This window comes from Fomitopsis serialis (assembly GCF_022376445.1).
Source record: "Fomitopsis serialis strain Sig1Antser10 chromosome Unknown B0H18scaffold_62, whole genome shotgun sequence".
Lineage (NCBI taxonomy): Eukaryota > Fungi > Basidiomycota > Agaricomycetes > Polyporales > Fomitopsidaceae > Fomitopsis > Fomitopsis serialis.
Window position 1 is genome coordinate 52,844 of NW_025955022.1, and position 24,967 is coordinate 77,810.

The following is a 24,967-nucleotide window of genomic DNA, read 5'->3' on the forward strand; positions in this document are numbered from 1 at the left end:
ATCGCAAAAGCCATGAGGACTCAGAGCAAGATGGTGACAAGAACATGATTCACAGAGAGCCGGGACGTGGTTCAGAGATTCAGACAAATGGAGGAGGGGGCAAGAAACAGACGAGCTCGAAATCGAAACGTTCAGTCGGGGAGGCCCTTCAGGCGGACCACTACTTCGCTTCCTCACTGCCAGTAGCCTTGCTGCTGGCGGGGCTGGTACGAGTAGAAGCTCGCGTCAGAGCCCCCTGCGGGTAGCCGAGGTGCGCCTGCGGGCCCTGGCCCTGGGGTGCTGCGCCTGCTGACTCTGCGGCACGCCCGACGCGCTCGCGCCGAACCTCTGCGCGCCGTAGAACCCGCCCTGCGACGGCTGCTGCACGCCACCACGCCCGGGACCCTGCCCGACGCCGCCCTGGCCCATACCGACACCGACGCCGGCGCCGACGTCTTTCATGCCCGCGTTGTTGCCGTACGGCTTGTACGCGTTGTCCGGGGACGCACCCGCGCGCTGGCCGAGGGGCGGGCCCGACGAAGGGCCGGTGGACTGTCCGAGACCCATGAAGCCCTGCATGCCCTGCCCTGCGCCGTACAGCGACTGGTGCTTGCCGTAGTCGTTCGTGGGCAAGCCGCTCCCGACGCTCTGCCCGTGCGAGTGCTGCGAGTGGTGGGAGTAGCCGATGTCTCGTAGCGTTGGCTGGGTGCTGCTGCCCGTACAAGCTCTGGCCATATGGCGACTGCGGCTGGACAGCGCTCGGAGGCTGCTTCGTCGCGGCGAGGGGGCGACTGAGGCCCGGGCGGGCCCTGGAAGACGGTCGGGTACTTGACGAACGGCTGCGGGACGGTGTAGCCCGAGTTGTAGGGCGAGCCGTAGTACTGGTTCTGGGGTAGCCGTAGTAGTAAGGCAACGGTGGAGGGTAGCTCTGCGGGGGGCCTTGGCCGGGACCGGCTTGACCCTGGGTCGCTCCCTGCGACGAAGGCGGGATCTGCTGAGACGACTGGGAGTTGACGGGCGGGAGACCAGGAGCGCCGTGAGGCTGTTGCTGGACCCGGGCAGGCCCTTGATCTCGTCGTGGCTGCCCAGGACGTTCCGGTTGCCAAAGCCGCTCTGGGCTGAATACGAGTCGTAGAAGCCCTGCTGCTACAAAGAATAATTGGGTCATGAGGTAACCATCAATTCAACAAAACAACGTACCCTCTGGTTGTCGTTGTAGCCATACTCGTTGCCCGAGAAGCCACCGAGGTGGGAGCCTTGGCCTGGTGCTGCTGGCCAAGCTGGCCGAACGCACCGTACGGGCTGTCCTGTGACTGGCCGGCAGGCGGGGTGGGAGCGTGGAAGTACGGGGCCTCGGCTGGCGGAAGTACGAAGGCGCAGCGCTGATGCCTTGCGGCTGATTCGCGTGAGGCACAGACGGCGAGTGCTGTGCTTGGCTCTGCGCGGGGTCGAGGTGCGTGGGGAGGCCGTGCTGCGAGTACTGGTGGTGCTGCTGCGAGTGGAGCTGGTTCTGCGATTGGCTCTGCGGCAGCTGGTGGTTCGACAGAGATTGTTGGGGCAGGCTCTGCGCGTGTTGCGAGAACTGCGACATCGAGGCGGAGGCGGGGGTTGCGGAAGGGATGGAAGGCTGCTGAGTGGGGATGGCGGATTGGGAGAGCGATGAGGGGAGTGTGTGTTGAGGCGGGCTGACGACCTGGGGCTGGGTCTGGGTCTGCGGAGGCAGAGTTTGTTGGAACAGTGTCTGGCTTGCAGCACTGGTGCGGGAGTAGGGGGAGATGTGACTTGAGGAGCCAGAGGTTCTTGCTGTTGCACCGGCGCATGTACGGTCTGAGGCTCTGTACGCTTGCGAGGGGGGGCTCAGGTGCCCGAGCAGGTGCAGGAGCCGAGGCGGGTACTGGGAGGGCTCAGTCGCCGGCGGTTCAGTGCTGAAAGTGATGTCAGATTTTAAGGCTTGCAGGACCGACGGAAGGGGGCATACCCATCGGGAGCATCTATGTCGTCGCCGCCGAGGCTCAAGCTACCGAACTGCATCCCGACCTTCTCGATGCCAGTTCCGAAGCTTGAACTGGGCATGACGACAGCCTGGTCTGTCGTCTTGAATTTCGCACTCCCCCGGTGAACCGCAGCACCAGGCCGCGTGTGCGCGGCCGGCGTAAGAGGTTTCGTCGGGATCGCCACAGGCTCTGCAGCAGCAGGCGCGAGCTGAGCCTCGAACGAGACAGTGGCAGGTTCCCTCTCAAAGACCGCTGGAGGTGCTGCAGTTGACTCCGGCTCAGGCTCGACGATCTGCGGCTCCTCGAGCACAGGCGTAGGGTCCTTACCCCACGACTCTGCTACAGGCTTGACTCGCGGCTCGTCGTCCCATGTCGGCGCCTGCACGGTTGTCGGCTCTTCCCAGCCTTGTTGCTGAGGCTCTGCCGGCAGTTCCACGTGTGGCGGGGTTGGCTCTCGCAGGGGTTCAACCGCTGGGGGTGGCGGAGCAGGCGCAGAGATTGATTGAGGAGGTGCGACGGGGGCAGGTGCAGCAGAGGTAGGCGCCGGCTTTTCCTGGGCACTGCTCAGTGATGATCAGTATAGCGAGGCTAAGGATGAGGAGCACGACGTCACATACCGTGCGATTTGCGCCCACGACATCTTTGAGGTTGCGGGTGTCTTCGCGACCTTAGGGGTTGCAACGCGCTGCACCGGTGCAGCAGGAGAAGCCCACCCGTTCGTTCCTCCCCATGTCGAGGGAGTGCTGGAACCCCATCCTGATTGAGGTGCAACGGGTGTCTCGGTGAACTGCTCTGTGGTTCCGTTCGTCTGTGCTGGCGGAACCTCTGAGGTGTCCTCCGTGAATGTCTCAGCGCCGTTGACAGGTGTGTCGGGCCATCCGGCGCTCGCGGCAACAGGCTCCTCAGCATGCTTCGGCGCAGCAGCGTTGCCGGACTGTGAAGGCTTGCCCGGTGGCCGTTGACTTCCTGGTGACCACCACGAGCGAACGCGCCGCGCGCGGCACCACCCCTGCCAGGACCACCCCTTGCGCCACGTCCGCCTCTGCCACCGCGCGAGTCGCCACGCTCTCGGGGAGCAGATGCGTCCTTTGACTGGGTGTGCGGAGGACCAGGCTTCTTGTCTTTCTTGCGTGTGACGGAGCCCCATTGCTCGGCGTGGCCTGAGGGCGCTGCATAAAGACAAGACGTTGCACGCACGCCGACGGACGCACCTTCGCTGATCCTGGCGGCCGCTAGCTCGACGTTGCCGGGACCTCTTCGAGGACGGACTGCAGGTCTGTAGGGAGAGAAGGGGGTGAGTCATACGTCAGAGGCCGGGCGCGCGGGGATGACCTTCGTTGGACCACGCGGGAAAGAGCTCCTGGAGCTGGGTGGCCTGTGCACGATACCTGTCGGAGGGCGCATCGTGCGCGGGCTGGGCTCTGCGGTAGTTGGCGGACTGGTACATGGCGGGCGGGGGGCTTTTGGCGGCTTTTTGCAGGCGTGACGGAAAATGCAAACGCGTTGAGCAGGCGACGCGCGGTGGCGAGACACGGACAAGCGTTGGCGGCAGAAAGTAAATAAATAGATAATGGCCGCGCTGGCGATGCAGTGCGCATTCAGTGCACTAAAGTAGCGCCCGGTGCTTGCCGCCATCACACTGAGCCTGTCCCGCATCGTGTCGCATCGTCCTGCTCGCCTGCTCTGTCCATCAGCCCTGTCTCCGCGACCATCCGCCACACTGCTCTCTTGCACAGCCCTCGGGCTCGCCCGTCCAGCCATGGCTGCCCCCAAGAAGGGCCGCCCTGCGAATCTCACTCTGGAGGTATCACGGCCCCACTCTAACACTGTAATTGAGCTCGAAACACCCGTCGAGTACCACCCCGCGTCTGACCTCGACGACGAGCTTCTCCAGCTCTCCTCGCCGTCCTCGCCGTCCTCGCCCTCCTCAGACTCGTCCGAATCACCCATAGGATACCCCGCGCACCTCGAGACCGACTCTGACACGACCTCTGACGAGTTCGCCAAGGATCTTGCAGCCCTGGACCGCCTCCGTCGCAGCGTACAGAAGAATCTCCGGCTCCGCCCGCTGCGCTCCTCGTCGTCATCCATGCAGAGTGCATCACCCTCCGTCGCACACACCCGCCAGTCCTCCCCTTACACCGCCTGGTCAGACGCGTCTGACCGTCGCTCCCCGAGCCCGAGCGGCAGTGCCAGTCCTGCCAGTGTCTACTTCACCCCGGTCTCCGAGCCGAGGGCGACGCCGCTCAGCGCAATTTACCTTGACAGCGACAAGTGGAGACTATCAGCCATCGAGCAGTCCCGCAAGCAGCAACCGGCACGCGGGCTCGACCCCGCTGTCTTGTCGCACGTCTGTCGGCTCCGACCGCCCACTGCTTGTAGACACGAGACCGGTCGCCTCTTACATGGCCAGCCGCCTCGAACGCAGCATCAACATCGCTATTCCATCACTTATTCTCAAGCGATGTCGCAAACCAAATGGTGGGTTCTCAGACCTCGACGCCTTGCGTCAATACATCACGACAGAGGAAGGCCAGCACATATGGGATGACATGATGAATAGCGGAGATTGGGATGGAGAGTCATCGTCTATGACGAGACCATGGACGAGAAAGACAGACACAACTCGATGGCGACCGCTTGGGCTCTTCTCCCCATTGTGGAACCCCTTCTCATCATGGCAGTGCTGACTATCTGGAGGGTGGGCTCGTGGCTGCGCGCCGCCACACCTACCTGCGACAACTCATCACTACGGAGGATCGCCTAGATGAAATCTATTTCGAGGACCAGCGATGTCTGGTAAAAAGAGCAGGGTCTGTTCCAGCTGGACGTTTCATCCGCCAGTCGCTCTAGAAGTCTCCCCCAAGCCGAGCAAGCACCTGTCTCTCCCGCACCCTCATGCCCTCCGCCATCCACTCCTGGCATGTCGCTGGGGATTATCAACACCCTCACCTCCGCCCTCACAGACGGTTTCACCCGTCCACCCCCACCACGGAGACCGAGCATCCCGCAACTGGGCAAAATCGACACAAGCTCCGCCGAGCGACTTAACGCAGGCATGCCCCGACTTCAGGTCCGCACCCAGCCCGTGAAGGCCGCTACATTATCCGCGCCACCATTGCACGGCTTCGATACCACTTCGCTTCGTTCGCGCTCGCGCTCACCCTCGCATCTGAACCTCTCATTCTCCAATCATTCTCCACCAGGGTCGGCGCGCCTTTTGTCTTCGGGTTTAAACGGCTCGTTCGAACACTTACCACCACCCTCTCCTTCCTTAGCCACAGTAGCGGCGGCACACATAGTCCCGGCACGCCTATGCCACCGTCGCCCATGACCGCACGCCCCGATTCATCACAACCACCAACGACGGAGGAAGACCCATATCCTGTCTTCACCGTATCCACCATCCTTCCGAATTTCTTGTTCTTGGGCCCAGATTGACTGCTGAGGAGCACGTAGAGGAGCTCCTCTCTTTGGTGTGAAGCGGATATTGAACCTTGCTTTTGAGTGCGACGACGACCACGGGCTCCTCCTGCGCGAGCGGTTCGAGCGTTATGTGCGAATACCCATGCGAGATACGGTCGAGGAAGATAACATCACGCGTGGCGTCCGTGAGGTGTGCGAGCTTTTAGGTGAGGTCCATTGAGCCTCGCACGCGTTGAACGGATTCTCACGAAATGTTAGATGACGCCCGGTTGCATTCCGCCCCCACCTATGTACATTGCAAGGCGGGCAAGTCGCGCTCCGTAACGGCGGTCATGGCCTACCTCATCCACGCGAACCACTGGACACTATCGAAAGCCTACGCCTTCGTGCTCGAGCGGCGGAAGGGCATCTCGCCCAACATCGGCTTCGTCTCAGAGCTGATGACCTTCGAGGAGCAAGAGCTCGGCGGCAAGTCCGTCGGCGTCGTCAAGATGACGCCTACAAGCGCGGAGGTGCCGAGCGAGGAGCCCGCAGGCACCTCGGCACGGGCGCGAACTACCAGGTCGCGTTGGGCGGTCGGCGCCCCAGCACATTCGCGAGAGCCTGCCGCCCCTGTTTTCGCGCGAGCAGTCGTTCAACGTCGTGCCCGTGCCGATAGCAGGTGATACCGCCGCCATTGGTGACTTGGGCCAGGAGATGGAGATCAAGGACGCCTCGGGGCGCTATCGGCACGCACGACGGGCACCTGTCAACGAGGCACATTGCAGCCGATGCGACGCGTCAGCAAGGCCGGCCTGGAGAGCTCTGCGTACGCATGACACGGGGGGCACGCCGATGACTTGTACATATCATTTCTCTTCCCAACCTCATCCGCTTCTCGGGCATTCGGCATACACTCATTCGCTTACGCTTATTTTATGGAGTCTACTTCTCACCTACTCGTTCGGACGTATCATACCATCTCACCGGGCTCATTCATTGCACAGTGCCTTGTAAGAGTACAATTGGGAGGATGTATACAAACAGCATTCGGATTCTATGAGCGCGATGGCCGTCCGGCCGTCTAGATTCCCCCGTACAATATTTGTCCGTCTACAACTGTCGCTCGCACTTGGGCAGTCAAGATATCCGCGAATGCACCCTCCTCGTTCATGATGTTGGTATCGAGGACGACATAGTCGGCCCTCTTGCCCGCGCTCAGCGAACCAAGGTCCTCTTCGGCGAACGATGCGAACGCAGCATCGTATGTCATCCCCTTGAGGGCCTGTGCACGTGTGAGGCGCTCCGACGGAAACCTGTCATTCAACGTCATGTCAAAGGACGATAGTTGCCGGAGGCCTGATCAAACTAAATCATGAAAGGCTACTCACCATCCGCCAGAGCCGTGGGGGCTCTCACCCCTGACATCCAACCGTGACACTGCGGCGTAGAAACCTAGAAGCGGATTGATGCCCTCAACGGGGAAGTCAGAGCCCAAAGGCAGTACCTTGTTCGGTGATGACCTAGGCAATGAATGCAATATCTGAGCGGCCGACTTGATCACGGAAATAAGGTAGCTCAGAGCGTACTGTAGCAATGTCTGATACGCGTAGGCGCCGAGTATCCTGTCGGACCCTGTCGAAATGGTAGGCACAGACACCGAGGCATGTCAGTGGACACCGACTACTACGGGGGATTACGCTGGGCGCCGACGCACCAAACGGGACTCTGCATACCACATGTCGCTCGTCCTGCAATAAATCAGCCAGCGATACACGACATTAATGGCACAGAACTGACGCGTGGGTGGGCTGCACGCTAGTGATCACTTCAGCGTCCAGCATCAGCTCCTCCCAATCCGCCCTGAGCAAGGTGAACAACTCACCACCGAGCTGTCCAGCCCTCTTCAATCTTCACGGCGCATGATCTGCGCATGTTCAATGCGCGGTCGTCGCTGCGGCGCAGACTCATTGCCTTGTAGAAGGCTCTCAAAAATGTCCAGGACTGCCTTGTTCGCGCGGTCACCAATGCAATGTATGTTCTGGCAGACATATGCAGCGCATGATCGCAGGGAGTCCAGTGAAGCACAGAAGCATCGTGACTGACCACTCCCCATCCATCTTCCCAGAATTTGGCCACCGTCTGCTTCAGACCTCCTCCGAGCTCCGCATGAGACCGCTTGTCGATGGGTTATCAGAGTACGGCTCGAGCAGCGCAGCGCCCCATGAGCCAAGTGCACCTAGGTGGCCTCCATCAATTAAATTGCTGTTCCAAGGTGGGCGTGCTGTCCAGCGAAGCATACCGTCTGTGAACAGCTTGACACTGCGGAGGTTTAGTCTGCCATCCCTTCCGTAATCTTCGAGCCGTTTGAACCGCCCTCCCCAGTACTCGGAGGATTCTTCATTGGCCATGGCGTAGATCCGTATCTGTGATGTCATTCGTGAGACTCACCGAGCGCATCGGGTCAAAGAGCAAGATGGCACAACTCACGGGCAATCGCCCGTCATCTGCCATTCTTCAAAATCCATATCAGCTGTCGCCGTTTGCAGACAACCGTTGGGATGTACTGACTTTTTGAATACATCAAGCATCTGTCCGCTCACAGCCGCGTCATGGACGCTGGTCAGTCCGACAGCAAGAGCGTCTGAAACCGCTCGTTCTAGCTGTTTTGTCATCTGGGCCTCTGACGGGGGCGGGACAGGTATCAGTCCCATTGCTGAGTCCACCAGGACACCTACGCCAGACATTGACCCAAGATCCCAATTTATCATGATGAGTCATATCGTGCTCATTAACGCTACGCAGTTTGAGGTGGATAGCAACCGTCACGCACCTGTGGGCTCCCCCTTCTCATCTTTCATGACCTCCCCACCCTCAATCTCGCCGGAGCCGGGCCACCGTCCACCCGGCAGACTAGCCTCAGCGAGTTCCAGCGCACGCGCAGACACCCATAGCGCGTGCACGTCAACGCGGGACAGCGCTATTGGGATGCCAGCTAGAGCAGGGCGAGATGCAAGGTCGCTCTGCGGGTGTCATCGTTTATCGACGGGGCGAGTCGAAGTGTGGGTCTGCATACCTTGCTAGGAAACCCGCCTCTCCAATTTTTCCATCGGGTCTGATCCCATCCGAAGCCTTCCACCCACCGTATTTCGCTGCCAGGTGTGGCAAGATCCCTGGTGACGTAGCTTTCAACGCGATCCAAAACCTCTGAATCGAGAGTGCATAGTCAGAATTCAGCCTCATCTCAACAATTCACAAGCCGTAAATTCAACAGCCATCGTCTCACAAGGCACAATCATATCGTGTGTTTGCGAGCTCAGAAGACCGAGCACGAAACTTCATGACGCCATGTCGTAGATGACTCCGCGAGCAAGTTCAACAGAAGTCCAGAGCTGCTGCGCTGATCGCGGGACATGTAGGTAGCTCATCGATGAGGAGCTGCCGGCACATGTATAACGGGAGGAGAATGTATACTTGAGCAATACACGCTCATGTAGCAGCAGCAGGGAGGCCAACCTCGATGAGTCTGCGAATAATCCAGCAGTCTGTACATCACAGGTCAGGGTCAGCAGGGCTAAGCGGTCATGACGCAGTTCAGACTCGGAGGAACCCGACCGACCAGCGTTCTCGCTGAACACAATCTGAGACAAAGACACGGATACACCTCCGGCCTAGCTAGAAGGCGTGCGAAATGCGTGTATTTGCTGAATAAGAAACTTACCGTCGATACTTTCAGCTCCTTCGAGGTTGAGCTGCATTTTCGCGCCATACAACATGAGGTGAGCATGGGCATCTGAAATTCGCATGTCAGTCTCCCCGCCACACCTACCGATTCAGAGGTAATTCGCAAATAGCACACAGGCAGGCTATTGTACTAAGACCAGTCATTAAGAACGCACCTGCCAGACCAGGTACAATGATGCTACCTGAAGGAGGCCGGATGACCTGGAGCGGCTTCTTCGCTTTTGGCTCACCACCATAGAATTTATGAATGAGCTCGGTCTGGTAGATGTCCCATTCCGCCTGTACTGACTCTTAATGCAGGTTAGCATATGAGCCAGGACCACGTCCCGCGTCTTCCCGACGACTCAAGACGCGGCTCCAGCTCTCTCCGCCCGAGAGGAATCACAAGACAACGCACCGAGGGTTCCTGTCGCAGCAATCCGGTCCCTCTTGACGAGCAAGCAGTCCGCGTTCGGCCGACGCTCGTCAACAGTGTATACCAGCCCTGGCTCCGTGCAGACGCATATGATTCAGGGACGGAGGTAACGGCCTGATACCGACGCGTCGCGCCTCCGTGTCTGCCGCGGCGAGAGACATACGTCGCAATACCAGCCAGTGCAGCAGCGAGGAACACAAAAGCAAGGTGACGAGCTATGCTGCCAGACTGTTTCGCCCGCTTCGCCGCGGCGGGACGCTGCTTTGCGGAGGCATCGGCGGGGACCTTGTCGCGAGGAGCCATGGTGAGCAGAGAGTCGGACTGAGAGAGTCGGAGCGCGCGCTGCCCCGGACTGGCGGGGCCCCGTGATCGTTATGAGCGCTTGGCACGGTCCTTAAAGGCTTCGCGACTTCGACATCCTCTCGCGACTTGCTCATCCTCACCTTCACCGTTCAACCAACCGCGTAGGATCTCGACCATACGATGTCTTTCAAGGCTGTTGTACTCGGCGCCGCTGGTACAGTCGTCGCTTCGCGCGGCCTACTCTACATCGCACTTACTCCTCATCAGGCGGGATCGGCCAACCCCTCTCCCTTCTCCTCAAGAACAACCCCCTCGTGAAGGAGGTCGGTCCCATCGCAGCTCGTGCTGACGCGTCTTTGACAGCATTATGTAGCTCGCGCTCTACGATATCGTCAACACGCCCGGTGTGGCTGCCGATCTCTCGCACATCTCCACCCCCGCAAAGGTTGTTGGCTACCTGCCCCCCGACGACGGCCTCAAGAAGGCGCTGACTGGCGCTGATATCGTCGTGATCCCCGCTGGTGTGCCGCGCAAGCCTGGGGTGAGTACTCTTCGCTCTCGTACGATACCGCCCAACTAAAGTGGCGCGATAGATGACGAGGTCAGTACCATCAGCATAACCCGGAGCATTCGCTCACAGCGCTGTTCGGACCGCAGAGATGATCTGTTCAAGGTACGCATGTGCATGCTACTAATGAAACCTGCGCTCATTGGCGTTAGATCAATGCGGGCATCGTGCGCGATCTTGCCACAGGAATCGCGACCTCCGCCCCGAAGGCCGCTGTGCTCGTGATTTCTAACCCCGTCAACTCCACCGTTCCCATCGTCGTCGAGGTCTTCAAGAAGCACGGCGTGTTCGACCCCAAGAAGTAAGCTTGTTTGCGCCAATCGGTCCGCACTGTCTGATCGCCGTCCCATCAGGATCTTCGGTGTGACGACCCTGGATGTCGTCCGTGCACAGACGTTCATCGCTGAAGTCCTGGGCGACCTCTCCCTGGCGTCATCCATCAACGTGCCCGTTGTCGGCGGTCACAGCGGCGTTACCGTGCGTCCCCGCAGTCCCCGCACTTGTACGGTACCGGGACTAATGTCCAAACATAGATCGTCCCGCTGTTCTCGCAATCGTCTCACGCCCTCCCGTCTAACTACGCGTCATCCGATCTCCAGGCGCTCACGACACGCGTCCAGTTCGGTGGGGACGAAGTCGTGAAGGCGAAGGACGGCGCGGGCTCCGCGACGCTCTCGATGGCGTACGCCGGTGCCGAGTTCGCGGAGAAAGTCCTGAGGGCGCTCAAGGGCGAGAAGGGCATCGTCGCGCCGACGTTCGTGCACCTGAGCTCTGACAAGTCTGGCGGCGAGACGATCAAGAAGGAGGTCGGCAAGGATATCGACTACTTCTCCGCTCCTGTCGAGCTCGGGGTGGGTTTTGACCTGTGTCCGGGATGTGTTCCGGCACTGACAATAAATGCAGCCCGAAGGTGTCACGAAGATCCTGTCGCTGGGCAAGCTGACGGACTCGGAGAAGGCCCTCGTCGAGGCAGCCGTGCCGGAGTTGGTGGTCAGCATCGAGAAGGGCGTCTCCTTCATTGCGCCGTCGAAACTCTAGACACTGTCAGGGTCGTAGCAAGGGTGAGGCAAAGAGAAAGTGGCGGTAGAGCACGAAGTTGTACACAGTGTACTGTACTATACCATCAGATGCATGCTTCAGAATGCGGATTTTCCAAGAGAAGAGGTCAACAGCCCCTGGTCTGGATCCGGAGGCGTCGTTATTGTACTCCGAGTACTGAGGCAGCCACAGTCAAGGCCGCAGTAAATCTATGTAACTCAAAGTGGCAGCTTTGCGAAGGCCGAAGTCACAAGGTACTGTTGACTCTATGATTGTCATGCTGGTCTCTGACACACTCTGACACTCGCCACCCGTCCTCGTAGGCTCGACTCAGCAATACAAGCTCGACAACGCGAGGCACCCGGGCGCGAAGCTTGGCCCAATCGTCACCGCCGCTTCCATGCAGAATATCCGTTAGGATAGCAGGTTGTTGGACGCTGCCCCGACCTATATTCACCAATCTGCGTCGCGGCGCCCTACTTCGTGAGGGTGCGCCAGTGAGGTGGCGGCACTTGGGTAGTAACTCGCATTCTGGCAAACACTCCCCCAGTTCGCATCGACATCGGCGAGAGGGGCGACGCGTGACGTCACGCGTCCTCAATCATCCCGCGTCGGCGCGTTCTGGCGCGTTCGCCCTTTTCTTACCGTACATACCGTACACAAGTACTGGCATGTCGTGCACTAGTACTCGTGACTCTGTCAACGATCAATCGATCACAGCTGTCCGTGAGCGGATACCGGACAAGCTCGCATGCATTGTAGCTCCCCAAAACACCCGAAGAAAAAGGCACATCCTTTGAATTCTATCATCATATCCGCCGGGACGCATTGGCCCCCCTACACACGAGCCTGAACCACACCACCTATACACCTATACCACCTAAACCTAAATGCAGCGAAAGAAGAGGACATGTGACCTGGATACGTCAAACTGTGATAACATGCGGATGAGTGTATCATGTATGGGTGATGATCGGAGGAATCTGAGGGCGGGCGAGAGCAGCAGCAGCAGTACAACATTGACTGAGAACGGAGCAGAAGCATGGCATCATGAACAAAACGGAGATCGTGAGAGGCATGATCGACAGCAAGTGACACGCGAATCGTGGGCAGCGCGACAGGGAGTCCTGAGACTACCGCGCCACGCTTGACCGCACGCCGTGTCCGCCCTGGCTCTGAGCCGCGCCCGCACCCTGCGGTGCATACAGCGCCAGCGCACGCTCCAGCACCTCCGCGTCGAGCCCACGCAACTTCAAGCATCGCTGGAAGATCTTCTTGTCCAGCGGGTACGCCACGCGGCTCGCGAGGTGCTGCGCCGCGACAAAGCTACGCACGACACCTGCAACGAGCCGTTGCTTGTGTACGCTGATCAGCGGTTCGAGCTGGATTGAAGGCGGGAGGGGCGATAGCGTGGAGAACACCTCGGGGTGGGACGGCGCCTCGAACGTGTTCGTCAGTGGGTCGATCGACACTGGTGTGTGCGGCGCCGTTGGATCGATCAGGTCCGGCAGCGGGGTATAGCGCTCCAACTGCGAGAGGTACACGCCTGTCGAGAGGACGTTAGCTACGAGGCCAATTGACACGACGAAGATGTACCCACCGAAGAAAGGTACGCACGCGGGCGCGGCGACTGGCCCACCCTTGGCGTCGCTCATCGCGCGCCCACGAGCACTCTGCGCGTCGCTCTGCGGCATGTCCTGCCCCTGCTCGAGAGGTTTCGCCTCCGTAAGGGCTTCGACCGTCTGCCGGATGTACATGAAGTGTCCCTGCCGTGACGTCCAGCTTGTCAGGTCATGAAGGATTCGTTCATCCTTCGCCCGCAGCCTATCGTGACACTGCGCGATCGCCTTGGACACCCACGACGAGCGTAGCCCTGCGATGAATGCCACGAGCGCGTTGTAGTTCTTGAGCTCGTACGCTTTCTGCGTGGCGGTCAGTTTCGACGAGCAGATAGTGATCAGTGTGATCAGAGCTTACCCAGGCTAGCCGAATGAACTTCGTGTAAACCCGCATCCGCTCGCTCGGGTGCGTCAGCACGATCTCACTCAGGACAAAGTTCGCGATGAGGTTGAACCGTCCGCGGACGACCGTCAGCGTGCCCGTCTGCGCCCCCACGCGTCCCTCCGCCTTCAACCGCGCACGCTCCCGCAGGAACTGAGACCAGTCAAGGATGTTGAAGTTAGCCTGTGGGTCGTGCGCCGCGAGCGAAGGTGCGATGAGCTCCTCGAACCGGAGCGCGAGGAACAGCTCCCGGTCGATCATGCAGAAGTGCTGCATCAACGTCTCGCTGCGGTAGCCGAGCACGAACGACTGGTGGCGCTTCACATGCGCCGGGTACATCAGTGCGGTGGGTGAGCCGGGTGCCGGGAGCGCGGTGGCGGAAGGATGAGGGACGGGTGGGGAGCCATTGATGGACGAATGAGTTGCGTTCTGGGCTGGAGTGGAGTGGTCAACGCGCGACCACAGGATCTCCAGCGGTACAGCGTCCTCGACATGTGGCTTAGCAGTGTCCGAGTGTCCGTCAGCGATGTGTTCAGGAGCGGGGAGCTCGGGAGCCTCTTCTGCAGAGGGCGTCGTCGCCTCATCAGGAGTGAGCCCTGGTGGCGCGAACGGCACTGGCGAGCCCAACGAGCTGCCATCACTCAAACGCGTTGTTGAAGCGCGAGAGGGCGAGTCTCGCTCCCGAGGATAATCGACGGGACGCCGTTGTGAGACCTGGCCGTAGTCTTCATCGTCCGAGTCGCTCAGTGGCTCCGGCTCAGGCGGGAGCTGAGTGCCCCCCAACTGACGCTCCTGAATTGAGCGCACCCAGCGATCGACCTTGCTTTGCTTCGCGCGCTGCTTCTCTTCGTTGATCTGGCCTTCCAACCGACGGAGCGCCGCCTCGACATCGCCGTCTTCTCCATCATCAGTGAGCGAGTCGACCAGTGCACTCATCTGCCATGCCTGAATCGGCCCACCCATGTTCTCTGCCTCTGCTTCGGGGCTGGCAGATGTGCTTGATGCGCCGGACATATACGACGTGCTGGAGAGCACTGACTCTCGCGCTTGGATGCCCATGGAGGAGACGCTGTCGGTCGAGTGCCGGACAAATTCAAAGTCTCGCCGCGTAGGCAGTCGACGCGAAGGCTTCTTCATGCCTACATGCTGCGAGAAGTTCTCGTCGGAGGAAAGGTCATCAAGGTCGAGGTCGTCAATTGAGACGATGTCTAGCTGTCGAGCGGCAAATGAAGGTATGCCGTAGGGAGGCTGAGGTGTCCGCGGAGAGTCGAGGGTGTCAGTGTATGCAGAGGAGAAGGATGAGTAGCGCGGTGTCGTGTCGCTCGCGTCGGACGGAGAGGGCACTTCGAGTTGATCTGCAGTTGTGCTCGAATCAGAACTCGAGCGCGGGTCTGATGCAACTGATGGCCGATGTTCTGAATCCATCGACCTCCGTTGGAAACCAAGACCAGGCGGATGGAAGGGCGCACGGTAGCTCGCCGGGCTAACATTCCGGCTGGTACCAGCACTGGCTGTGGTGCCAGTGCCTACAGACTGCTGACCCTGGCTGATGATGCCGACTTCGGACATCTGGGATTCGACCATCTTGAGGTACTGCTCGACACCACCACGCACCAGGAGAAGGTCGCCTGTCTCACTGGCCTCTACGTCGAAGGCAGAGACGTCCAGGCAAGCATTGACAGCTGACCGCCCATGATTGCGGTGGTTTAAGACTCGCTTCCACCGCCCGAGTCGCCCGATCGTATTGACGAACGCTCGCGAGAATGGACTGTGCGGAAGGGGCATCAAGATGGGGTGAGGCGCACCAGCCGCCGGAGGCCCAACACTGCTCTTCCTTCCATACTGGAACAAAGCGAGGTGTAATGGCTGCCGCAGCGACAGCAGATCTACCGGGCCAGGTTCTTTGGACTTCGGCGACGTGTTCGCACTGCCACGTTCAGCGACAGAGTAACTGTTCTCGAAGTCCAGGTCTAGGTCGGGGTCGTCCGCACCAAGTTGGCCGCCAGGGACGTCCTTCTGGGCGCCGAAGTCGGGTACGCGATGGCGGTACTCTGACGTGCGGCCAGCCTGTCTTGTACCTCGGCGGAAGTAACGATCCGCACATTCGCGGAATACCTTGCGCACTTGCCGGACGATTTTCTTCGAGCGAAATATTGCGTTAGCCACCGTGTGCGCAACAAACAAGGTTCAAAACTCACCAAGGCATCCTTGTATCTATCCAGTATTGGGTCCCTCCTTAACGTGTTCAGCCAGTTGGCATACAACAGCCGCAGATCACGATTGGGTAGGAAGTCCGCGTCAAAGAACGCCACCACCCACTGCCGTATGGCAATGAACGTCCTCACGCGCACGACCCGGCGCGCGATCTCGTCGCGCTGACTAGTCGGCTCGCCGAGAGCCCAGTGGAACCTACAGATCAGCAGATGACCGAGATCCAGCGCGGACACGTAGGTTCGGTAGGTCAGCAGGAACACAATGAGCTCGTCGTAGTTCAGCTCGCTCGTGATCTGCGCGATCCAACGTTCTATCGTCGCCGCAAGGAGCATCTTCATCGGGCCCTCCTTCGGCGAGACCGGCGGGCTGAGGACCTCCTCTGGCTTCGAGATGCTCTTCCCCTTCGTGCTCCTCCGCCTCGAGATGCCCGAGCGCCCCGAGGACGCGGACGCATCTGTCGCCTGACTCGCGGATACAGACACCTCTTCGGAGTCCTCCGGCTCGACCTCGCCCCAGATGACAAAACGCGGGTCGTCCCGCGGCGCAGCGCTCTCCTCCGCCTTGAGCGAGAGCTTGATCGTCGTTTCCTGCGACGTGGACGAGAGGCGGTCCAGCGCGGGCAGCCCGCGCGAGTTCTGAAGGATGTCGAAGACCTCGGTGGAGTACCGCGAGTGCATATTCGTCTCCTCGAGGATCGTCGAGTCGCGCCGATGGGTAGGGGTTGATGTGGATGAGGAAGAGGAGGGATCGACGTGGATAGCGGACGCCGAGTCGGGCATCGGTGGGCCGTCCGTTGGTAGATGGACGCGTGACCCTCCGTTCTGGAGAGTCTTGGGGGCAGGATCAGCACGGGCTGTCAATCCGGATTCGAATGACTGCATCTCGCGCAGTACAGGTTGTATGAATTGAGTCGAGGAGCGCCAGCTCGGGGAATCGAACGTTACACCGGGACCGAAGGGTTGAATGATGATGTCAGGTACAGATGATTCGCCATTCAACGTCGCGCCGTGATCCTGAGGGAGACTCCTTGTAGACATCCACGCGGAGCCAGATCCCATAGGGGAAACCGGTATGTTGTTCCAGCACATGACATCCGCGAAGATGTCTCTCGGCAGGGTCTTTGTAGAAGCATCTGACACTGAGAGCGACGAGCGGAACGCATCTGCGCTCGACACGCTATGCGCATGGGGGCGGCCGGTGGGCGTCGGAGGCGGATCCTCGCCCGTTGATGCATCTGTCCTCGCGCCGATCGCGTTCGGAATGGATCGTGTCTTCCGAAGCTTGCGGACCGGCGGGGAGCGGCTCCCATCAGTCGGAAGGGCAGGTGGGATGTTAGACGGGCCGCCGTTCTTGAAGACCGCTGAAGGTAGGAATGAGTGAACGCTCATGCGCGAGCGACGCTTAGTTTGCGGGGGTATGGGTGGGAAGATTGGAAGCTGTTGCTAGGCGAGGTAAGGAGGGACGTGTTCCGGTGCTCTGCACCTGCGGCGAGTACACCGGGTGCCTCTAGTTGTCGGAGCCTACGGGTGGCTGCTCAGCTTCCTTCTGTTCACATGCAAGCAGGAGAGTACGCACCCTACACGGTACATCTGTTTCCCATGCTGGTTGATGAAGGCAGTGATAGCGAATGGCGAGCGGACGTCTTTGCCCACGCGGAGGTACTTGTCATAGGTTTTCTTCAGATCGTGCGCGGCGGAGCCGGACGAGGTCTCAAGATAGCTTCCATCAGCTGCGAAGGGAGTGGGGAATCAGATCTCGTTGCCCAAGAGCGGGGCGCGTGCTTACGAGCTATGAACAGATCGGCAGGCTCTTGCGGGAGAGGGATGTCAAGAGGGAGGTCGTCATCTAGGCGTGCGGTCGTAGAGCTGAACAAATCTTGCGGCTTGATCGTGGTGCGCGGAGAGAGACTTTGACTTGAACTTGGACCGGCGGTGGGCGGGGAGGGCTCGCGCGATGCGGACGTCGATGCGCGCGACCTGAAGTCACGCGCGTCCTGCGAGCGCGATGCAGCCGCGAGCGTGGTGGCAGACATGGACGGCGCCGAGCCAGGGAGGGTGAGGGTGGAGGCGAGCGAGCCGTCAAAGTCCTCGCCCGCAGCGAACGAATCAGCCAGAGAGTGGAGGTCGGGGGTCGACATTGCGGTGAGCACAGCGTTTAACAGCCCATGTCAGGGCGTTCCGAGGATCGTATCTGTGTCCGTGCGCGATCGGGCGAACTCGTCAGACAGAGCGGCTCGCTGTGCTCGGACTGCTTGCAGCTAGCAAGTACGGGCGAGGGTGCCGTATGCAGACGCGTTTGGAGATGCTGTAGGCGATGGGAAGGGCGCGCTGGCGGCAAGAGACTTGGAAGACGTGCAGGGTGTGTAGAGCAGAGCAGACGGGGACGCAGGAGGCTGTAGGAGGGCGGGGGAAGGGTGGTCAGGCTCTGAGGCCAGCCCTGCCTTGAGAATGATCAACGCAGTCGCGTGCTTACGTAATGCAATTGTTAACCAAGGACCTCGACCAGCGCTCCGGCCTGCCCCTTGCGAGCCTCGTGCGAGCGTCCAGCCTGCTTCGGCCCTTCGTCCCCTGCCCGGGTCACCAGTTCTGAGCCTCATTATCGAATGATTCTGTACTGGCAATCAGCCCACACAAGCCTATCGAGGCAGGAAGTCTCCTAGCCAGGCCTACTGAGCCCTTTGCAGCGATCTTGATTAATGACAAAGGGGGCCAACATCTTCGGAGAGTGCCTTGCTCTGGCGAGCAAGGGAATTATTGCACCATCTCTTATAAGTACTATGAGGATCTCGTCTTGCATCCTTGTTGACCGACAACCTTCGCACCCTCGCAAATACTATTGCGTTGTGCCCAATATTTCAGCTGAGCATACTCGGGTTTAGCATGACTTGCGAACTTCAGCTTCAATATTTCAACGTTCAATATCAATATTCAAATATTCAATGACGGGCAGGTCGATCGACGTGCCTACGTCATAAGCCACCCTGCTCCTGAGCCGCCCTCAGGTCTCCATCCACACTCGCGTCCACACTGCTCTCTTTCACGACCATCCATCCTCTTCCCTCACATTAGCCTGCTGCATTCAAATCAATACCTCCCGCAATCATGTCTCTCGGTGACGGTGAGCACCGTTCCCTGGACATGAGCCTCCACCCGGCATACACCGCGCATCCGCTGACTGACCTCGGATAGCCGACGCAAAATTCCCTGGACAGTCCTTTGAAAAGAACATTCCTCCCTCGCCTTCACGCGAAAACCCTGGCCAGGTGCGTCGCCGCCTACCACTCGTCACGTCGGGTACACTCACAGCTGCGTTGCCCAATAGGTCTACCCGAAATCCGACCCACGCGCCGCTCCTCACGAATCAGTACCTGGCACAGGAGGCGCACACAACCCGCCCGTCGGCCAGACACTATCCAATCCCTTCGTCCTCGATGACGCACTCGACGGCCTTGACCACTCCCTCGCTCGTGCCATCTCGACCATAGAGAACGACGCCGACGCGAGCGGCACCAGCGCGGAGAGCGAGACGCTCCTCTCCAAGTTCCGTGGTTGGCAGAGCGATTTGGTTGCGTTGCGCAGGAAAGGCGCACGTGTTGGGAGGGAGGTGCAGGGTGGCCAGCAGGGGCATACGAATCAGGGCGGCATGTTTGCGGACTGAACGACGAGGAGGAATAGAAAAAAAATGTAACACCGTGTAGCTGTATCAGATCATGCCGTTTACCGACTCGCCAGCATTGTTCGCATCGCATGCACTTAGGGATGGACCTTCAGGACGGTGAAAGTCCGACAGAGATATTTAGGCCCACGGGCGCATGCCATACGTAGACCGATTTCGACAGCGGTCGAAATCGTCGATCATGACGACGGCGTCGTCCAGTAGGTAGCATGAAGGATACATGCACCTCAAGCAGCCCGGCTGAACACCGCCCTTGTCAATCAGCATGTCAGTGCAGGGGCGGATGTGCACAAGGTGGGCACGAACGAAGTGAGTGGACAAGTGGATGATTGTGGTTGAGGAGGGAAGGTACTCGTACGTGGTTATATACTGCGTCTTGTGCGCGTCTTTCTCAGCAGTTTCCTGGGCTCCTTGTGCGCAGAATTGAAGACGGACAATATGGTGAGAGAGGGGGGCGGAGGATTTCGGCCCAGCGCAGAGTCCAGGTAGTACGGCGAGGCCTACGGACGGGGTAGGACAATGAACACATCGGGAGGGAAAGACGGCGTTCGCAGCCGGATATACCAGCCTCGTTTGGGACGATGGATGGTCCACAGAAGGGTCGATGCTCCATTCTCCTTGTACAAAGTTAGGCATGCGCGGATACCCATATCTGTGCACGTACCACGAAGTGTTCCACTATTTCACCGTCTGCGAGGAGTCTTTCCTCCACACAGCCTCCTGAGTTGATGTCTGCTTGTGTACATATTATGGAGATACTCGCCTTGTACTAGATCACCCTCTCCGACCCCTCCTCGGAGAAGTTCACGCGAATGTCGGCCAGGGACATACGAGCTGTGGCACGTATGACTAGACTGCCAATGTCACCTTCCAATGGTCCTTCCTGCACATTCGGATTCCTGTCATTGCAGGTTTGCCAGCAGGCTATCCCTGTGCTGCTGAGAGGCTCCGTGAGATCCCAGAACTGTATGCGGGCAGCCGCAGGTCCGTTCGAGTCAAAAAAGCGTGCCTAGATCCGATGAGTCTCTTATCCTCGCACAGTGTCTGCGTTTTCACAGCCAACGAGAAGTGACGAGCAAGCGACAGTCGACGACAAAGACAGAGCCAGTGTGAGTACACATCGTCCCCGCTGCGACACGGAAGGTCTAGGTCACTGCAACTTATGACAGGCGCCCATCCAGATCCAGATCTATCGGGAACATCATTGAGCAATGGACTTGCAACTCAATGGCGTCCATGTCCTCGTAACAGGTCAGCATTCTCATCTCGTCGATTTCTTTTCTTACGACTATGACGAGACTGACAAACAGTGATAGGTGCTAGCGGCGGCATAGGCTTAGTGACCGCCCGCCTCTTCCTCAGTCAGTCACAGTCCACGCAGCGGGCGAGACGCTCCTCATCTGTCCTTTCTGCCCCATAGAATGCGGAGCAAATGTGACCGCTCACTACAACAGCACGGCGGCGACCCTCGAACCTCTCCACCGCGAGTTCGGTCATACTCGCATTCAGACAGCCCAAGCGAACCTCAGCAGGGAGGACGACGTCCTGCGCATGTTCAACACGCTCAAAGACAGCCCGTTCGGCCCGGTACAGGTGCTGATCGCAAACCATGGATATTACCCGCCGGCGGACGTGCCCATCGCCGAGATGTCGCTCACGCAGTGGGAATCGACCTTCGCGTCCAACATGACGTCCACCTTCCTGGTCGTCAGGGAATACCTGAAACGACTGGCCCACGCGACGGACGAGCAGAAGGAAAAGGCGTCCATCGTCATCATAGGTAGTACTGCAGGGAAATATGGCGAGATCGGCCATGCCGACTACTCCGCGACCAAAAGCGGTGCGTGTTGCTCGTTGGTTCCCGCGGTGATTGAGAACTTGAACGCTGATAATGTCTTTCCAGCTATGATGTACGGCTTCACGATGTCGCTCAAGAATGAAATTGTTAAGATCGCCCCACGTGGGCGGGTCAATTGCATCGCTCCGGGTGAGTACATGATTGTCGCTTCGTATCGTTGACGTTGACTTCTAAATGACTGCAGGTTGGGTCAAAACGCCGATGGCCGAACATGCCCTCAAACAACCAGAGGTCATCTATCGTGCACTGGCGACGTAAGCCGTCTGCTTACCTATAGTCCATACCTGCCACATGACTGAGAGGTTTCCAACAGCACGCCACTCAAGAAAGTTGCTACTCCGGAGGACGTAGCATCCCAAGTCGTCTTCGTAGCCTCGACCGCTGTGTCTGGGCACGTCTCTGGCCAAGTCATCATGGTAGAGGGCGGGATGGAGGGCAGGCTGCTGAACAAACCCGAGGATATCACGCAGTTCTGAGCTGCAAGACGCACTGCCCTGATCAATGATGGGAGCAGAAGCTGAAAGCAGCCGCACTTCACGACTTGTATCGGAGCTCGAGAGTCGGATGGGTATGTACTACTTGTCACCGAACCAACCCACCCAGCCCTGTTCGTGCAATCAATTACAGCAGTCACGAGGCTACGATGCAATGAGGTATATGAAGGCAGCTTAGGCTTGTGGCGGCATGACATCCAGTCATGGTAAACCACTTGAAATAGGAGGTCCGCACAACCCGCCCGTTGGCAATCAGGCACTAGTATCCAACCGCTTCGTCCTCAAGCATGCGAAACCGTATTATATTCAGCATTGTCGATATCGCTGGCTGTCGCAGCCCATCGCATCTGTTGGAACTCCAGCGGGCGGGTGTCCGACAGCAATATCCGGGTACTGACGTCCGAGGCAGGAACAGCCCGATTTTGACGGCGGAGTGACAGCAGTCAAATTCGTCGATCATGATCGAGACTGAGCATTGAACGTGAACGCTCCGTCCAGCACTGGCAGTGGCGCGAAAAATACATGCACAGAAAGTGGCTCGGCTGGACATCGCTCTCGATTTGCGGACATCATGCAGTCGCAGAGGTGTGCATAATGTGTACATGAACCAAGTGGTGAAATCCTGGTAGCGCCGATTGCGGCTGAATGGCAACTTCGAAGGAGAAGAAGTTGCGCCTGGACTCCGAGTCGTGAGGAAGAAAAGTCAATATGAAGCACGGCCGTGGTAGGTACTTCGGCACACACAATGGTCAATGGACTATGAGATGAATACGTGTGACTCAGCTCGTCCCATTTGAGGGCTTCGCGGCAGTATAAGTGTCAGCATTATGACTGATCAAACCACCGTGAGTCAGGAACTTGAAGTATCGGAAGCTCCAACGTTTTGACAACTTGGGAACGTACATACTGTTCTTCGGTTGCAAACCTTTGAGCTATAAAGTCTCAGACACGAAGCCGAGCAAGGCGAACCAATCTAAGCGCTACGATGGTCCGATATCGACTGCAAGGCACGCGGAGCGCCTATCCCGACTTTTCACCCATATCTGTCTGCACAACCATCTTCTCCCCCCGTCACGTCCCCGCCACACCCCTCACGTCCAAATCCGGCCGTCCACACGCGCCTCCTGTCATCCGCGCCACAACCCTGCCTAATCCGGTCCGTCTCCTGAAATGGCACCGATGGCGACCGCCCGCCACGTCTTCCTTCCTGCGCGTCCTGCGCCGCACCCCGTTCCTCCTCGCCACGTCGTCCGCACCCCGTCCACCAGCAGGCCCGAGGCGCAACCGCATCCCCGTTCTCGTCAGCCACCACACGTCGCGCACGTCTCCCGTCTCCCGTCGCCCTCCCCACACCCACATATGCCACTCTCCCTGCCTCTCACGCCGTCTTCGACCGTCCACTCCCTCCCATACCTGGCGTCTCTTCGTTCGCCTTCCCGTCAGTCTCACGTCCTCGCGCCCCGCCCGCCAGCAGCACGATGCGCGACTGCACCCCCGTCTCACACACTCCGCCGTCTCGTCAGATTCGGACCACACACCGCCACCTCGCGCAGGTCTCCCGTCGCCCTCCGCGCGCCGTCCGCGAGCCACGGTGCGCGGCGGCGTACACGTGACTACACGACCGTCCACGGGCGCCTTTTCCCGCCCGCCCTCCCGCCACGCGTGCCCATCCCGCAGTCCCGCGTTCAACACCCCCTTCTCGTCTGTGCACACGCATGCCCTCGCGCGAGAGGCCGCGCTTGGCCGTTTTGAATGATGGCGACGCGCGTAGGGACTGGCAGCGCGCATAGGGACGTGCGGGCACTGGCGGCGCGCGTACGTGCGGGCACTCTCGTCGCATCGTCATAGCCTGTCACCGACGCCTTGTCGCCCGCGAGTCCGCGACTCGCCACGCCACGCCACGCCACGCCACACCGCCGCTCTCTTCTCTCACTGCAAAACCCTGAAGTCCCTGGATCGAAACCAGGAGTTGCTAGATACTGTAACGGATAGTTTTTCCCATTGCCCTTCCTGCGCACGGACCTTCCAGATGCGGGTAACAAAGTCTCAAGGTGAGCGAGCACAATGTTGTCTCTCCTTTTTTCCAAATCCTCCTGATAAGCTGGTATTCCCGGCTAAGGCTGATGCTCATTCAAGTTTGCAACGGGCAGAGAGATAATTGAGCAACTGGTATTCATGGCCGTGGCTGAAGCGCCCTCCGGGGACTTGACAACGGATTACTTGCTGTATAATAGCCTATCCTCGATTCGTATCCTATCGAGTGCTGAACAAGCCGAAGTCCAATGCTGAAGTGTAGAAATTATCCTCTTTGAAATTTGAGGGGCACAGATGGGAAATGTCGGTTTCAAGTTGGCATGCGTGTACACCATTTGGACACTACAGTATATCATGGGCCTCGATATTATGTGCTAATACCATACATTTAGAACGTATCCTCTGAAGATGGCCGTGAGAGGTATGTACAACATCGACACAGGCCTCGCTGACTTCAAGTACTGTAGTACTCGGGGAGGGCGAGTAGGGCCCGGAACGCCGGGCCGCTCCACGTTGGGAAGTAGCTTAAGTAATCTGGACCTACGTGCCACTGCCACCACAGTGCCACCAACTCTGAGTCGCAAGTCCGCCATCTATTCTCGGGTGCTCCCCATGCATAGTACACAGAGAATCTACGTCCATCCACGTATAAATGCTTGATTTTTCGGCATGACCAAGGTATCGATGGCTTGTTTGATTGCTCGCCATCCAGACTACATTCAGACCTTAAGCACCCATTATCTTGCTGACGTCTGGCCACTACTCGCTACGTTCAAAGAAACCTCGTCCATCTATGGCGGTATCTTGGATTGATAGCAGATGCGGACCCTCGTTGGAGATCACGAGTTGTGAGCATGTCCCCTCCCTATATGCGCTCTTTCCTATACTGTCCCATATGCTTTCTCACAGTGATGATAGCCGGATATACCAGCACAGTGTCTTGTCCCAGCGCAGCATATCAGACGGTCCCTTCGTTGACCGTGGGCGATAGCTCGGTCTGGAGTTGTGATTGGACGCAATACACTTGCAGGCGCATCGTTGAACGAGTGTGAATCTAGCACACCTGAAGAAGCACCGTCTGCTGTCATCGCACCTGCATATTTCACCCGACGCATCCTATATGGACACCTTCTTGGCTTCCTGCAAATTCTCATGATATCAAGACACTTCCCGTGGACGTCCTCGTTTCTGCTCTAGGTCGAAGGGAAGCCTTATGGGAGAATGCTTCGTGGTTGACGTCTGACG

General features: G+C 58.9%; 7 protein-coding genes across 7 annotated transcripts; 4 read left to right on the forward strand and 3 right to left on the reverse strand.

Moving 5' to 3' along the window:
• Positions 1-173: 173 nt before the first annotated feature.
• B0H18DRAFT_1121523 (uncharacterized protein) lies at positions 174-3,629 on the reverse strand (the record flags this gene model as incomplete). Its single annotated transcript, XM_048034345.1, has 12 exons — positions 174-235; positions 294-642; positions 702-866; positions 931-1,125; positions 1,180-1,259; positions 1,327-1,904; positions 1,958-2,533; positions 2,591-2,939; positions 2,996-3,133; positions 3,185-3,241; positions 3,306-3,552; positions 3,612-3,629. 12 exons carry the CDS (start codon positions 3,627-3,629, stop codon positions 174-176), a joined length of 2,814 nt encoding a protein of 937 aa, XP_047890623.1.
• Positions 3,608-6,217, forward strand: B0H18DRAFT_1095739 (uncharacterized protein; the record flags this gene model as incomplete). The annotated part of the gene is made up of 8 exons (XM_048032428.1): positions 3,608-4,194; positions 4,262-4,554; positions 4,593-4,656; positions 4,786-5,296; positions 5,423-5,605; positions 5,658-5,974; positions 6,000-6,146; positions 6,167-6,217. The coding sequence occupies exons 1-8, from the start codon at positions 3,733-3,735 to the stop codon at positions 6,215-6,217; spliced, it is 2,028 nt and encodes a 675-aa protein (XP_047890624.1). The 5' UTR covers positions 3,608-3,732.
• On the reverse strand, positions 6,218-9,840 carry B0H18DRAFT_1189611 (amidohydrolase family-domain-containing protein; the record flags this gene model as incomplete). The annotated part of the gene is made up of 16 exons (XM_048036034.1): positions 6,218-6,694; positions 6,770-6,933; positions 7,096-7,129; positions 7,170-7,173; positions 7,296-7,419; positions 7,485-7,534; positions 7,681-7,804; positions 7,869-7,893; positions 7,950-8,112; positions 8,212-8,401; positions 8,455-8,585; positions 9,100-9,171; positions 9,278-9,412; positions 9,520-9,606; positions 9,663-9,679; positions 9,701-9,840. The coding sequence occupies 16 exons, from the start codon at positions 9,838-9,840 to the stop codon at positions 6,463-6,465; spliced, it is 1,692 nt and encodes a 563-aa protein (XP_047890625.1). The 3' UTR covers positions 6,218-6,462.
• A 111-nt stretch (positions 9,841-9,951) lies between these two features.
• B0H18DRAFT_1021925 (malate dehydrogenase) lies at positions 9,952-11,639 on the forward strand. The gene is made up of 8 exons (XM_048029556.1): positions 9,952-10,054; positions 10,108-10,163; positions 10,214-10,381; positions 10,481-10,513; positions 10,561-10,709; positions 10,762-10,885; positions 10,942-11,259; positions 11,312-11,639. Exons 1-8 carry the CDS (start codon positions 10,021-10,023, stop codon positions 11,444-11,446), a joined length of 1,017 nt encoding a protein of 338 aa, XP_047890626.1. The 5' UTR covers positions 9,952-10,020; the 3' UTR covers positions 11,447-11,639.
• Positions 11,640-12,168: 529 nt separating this feature from the next.
• Positions 12,169-18,069, reverse strand: B0H18DRAFT_1021935 (uncharacterized protein). The gene is made up of 7 exons (XM_048029557.1): positions 17,447-18,069; positions 17,237-17,390; positions 17,061-17,181; positions 15,646-17,010; positions 13,424-15,586; positions 13,047-13,368; positions 12,169-12,992 (listed from the first exon to the last, which is right to left on the reverse strand). Exons 1-7 carry the CDS (start codon positions 17,796-17,798, stop codon positions 12,580-12,582), a joined length of 4,890 nt encoding a protein of 1,629 aa, XP_047890627.1. The 5' UTR covers positions 17,799-18,069; the 3' UTR covers positions 12,169-12,579.
• Positions 18,070-18,851: 782 nt separating this feature from the next.
• B0H18DRAFT_880467 (uncharacterized protein) lies at positions 18,852-19,318 on the forward strand (the record flags this gene model as incomplete). Its single annotated transcript, XM_048040769.1, has 2 exons — positions 18,852-18,923; positions 18,983-19,318. Coding segments are annotated over 2 exons (408 nt in total), but the record flags the coding sequence as incomplete, so codon positions are not given.
• Positions 19,319-20,547: 1,229 nt separating this feature from the next.
• Positions 20,548-21,670, forward strand: B0H18DRAFT_880429 (uncharacterized protein; the record flags this gene model as incomplete). Its single annotated transcript, XM_048040768.1, has 6 exons — positions 20,548-20,587; positions 20,653-20,697; positions 20,718-21,176; positions 21,240-21,323; positions 21,379-21,448; positions 21,508-21,670. The coding sequence occupies 6 exons, from the start codon at positions 20,548-20,550 to the stop codon at positions 21,668-21,670; spliced, it is 861 nt and encodes a 286-aa protein (XP_047890629.1).
• Between the last annotated feature and the right edge of the window lie 3,297 nt (positions 21,671-24,967).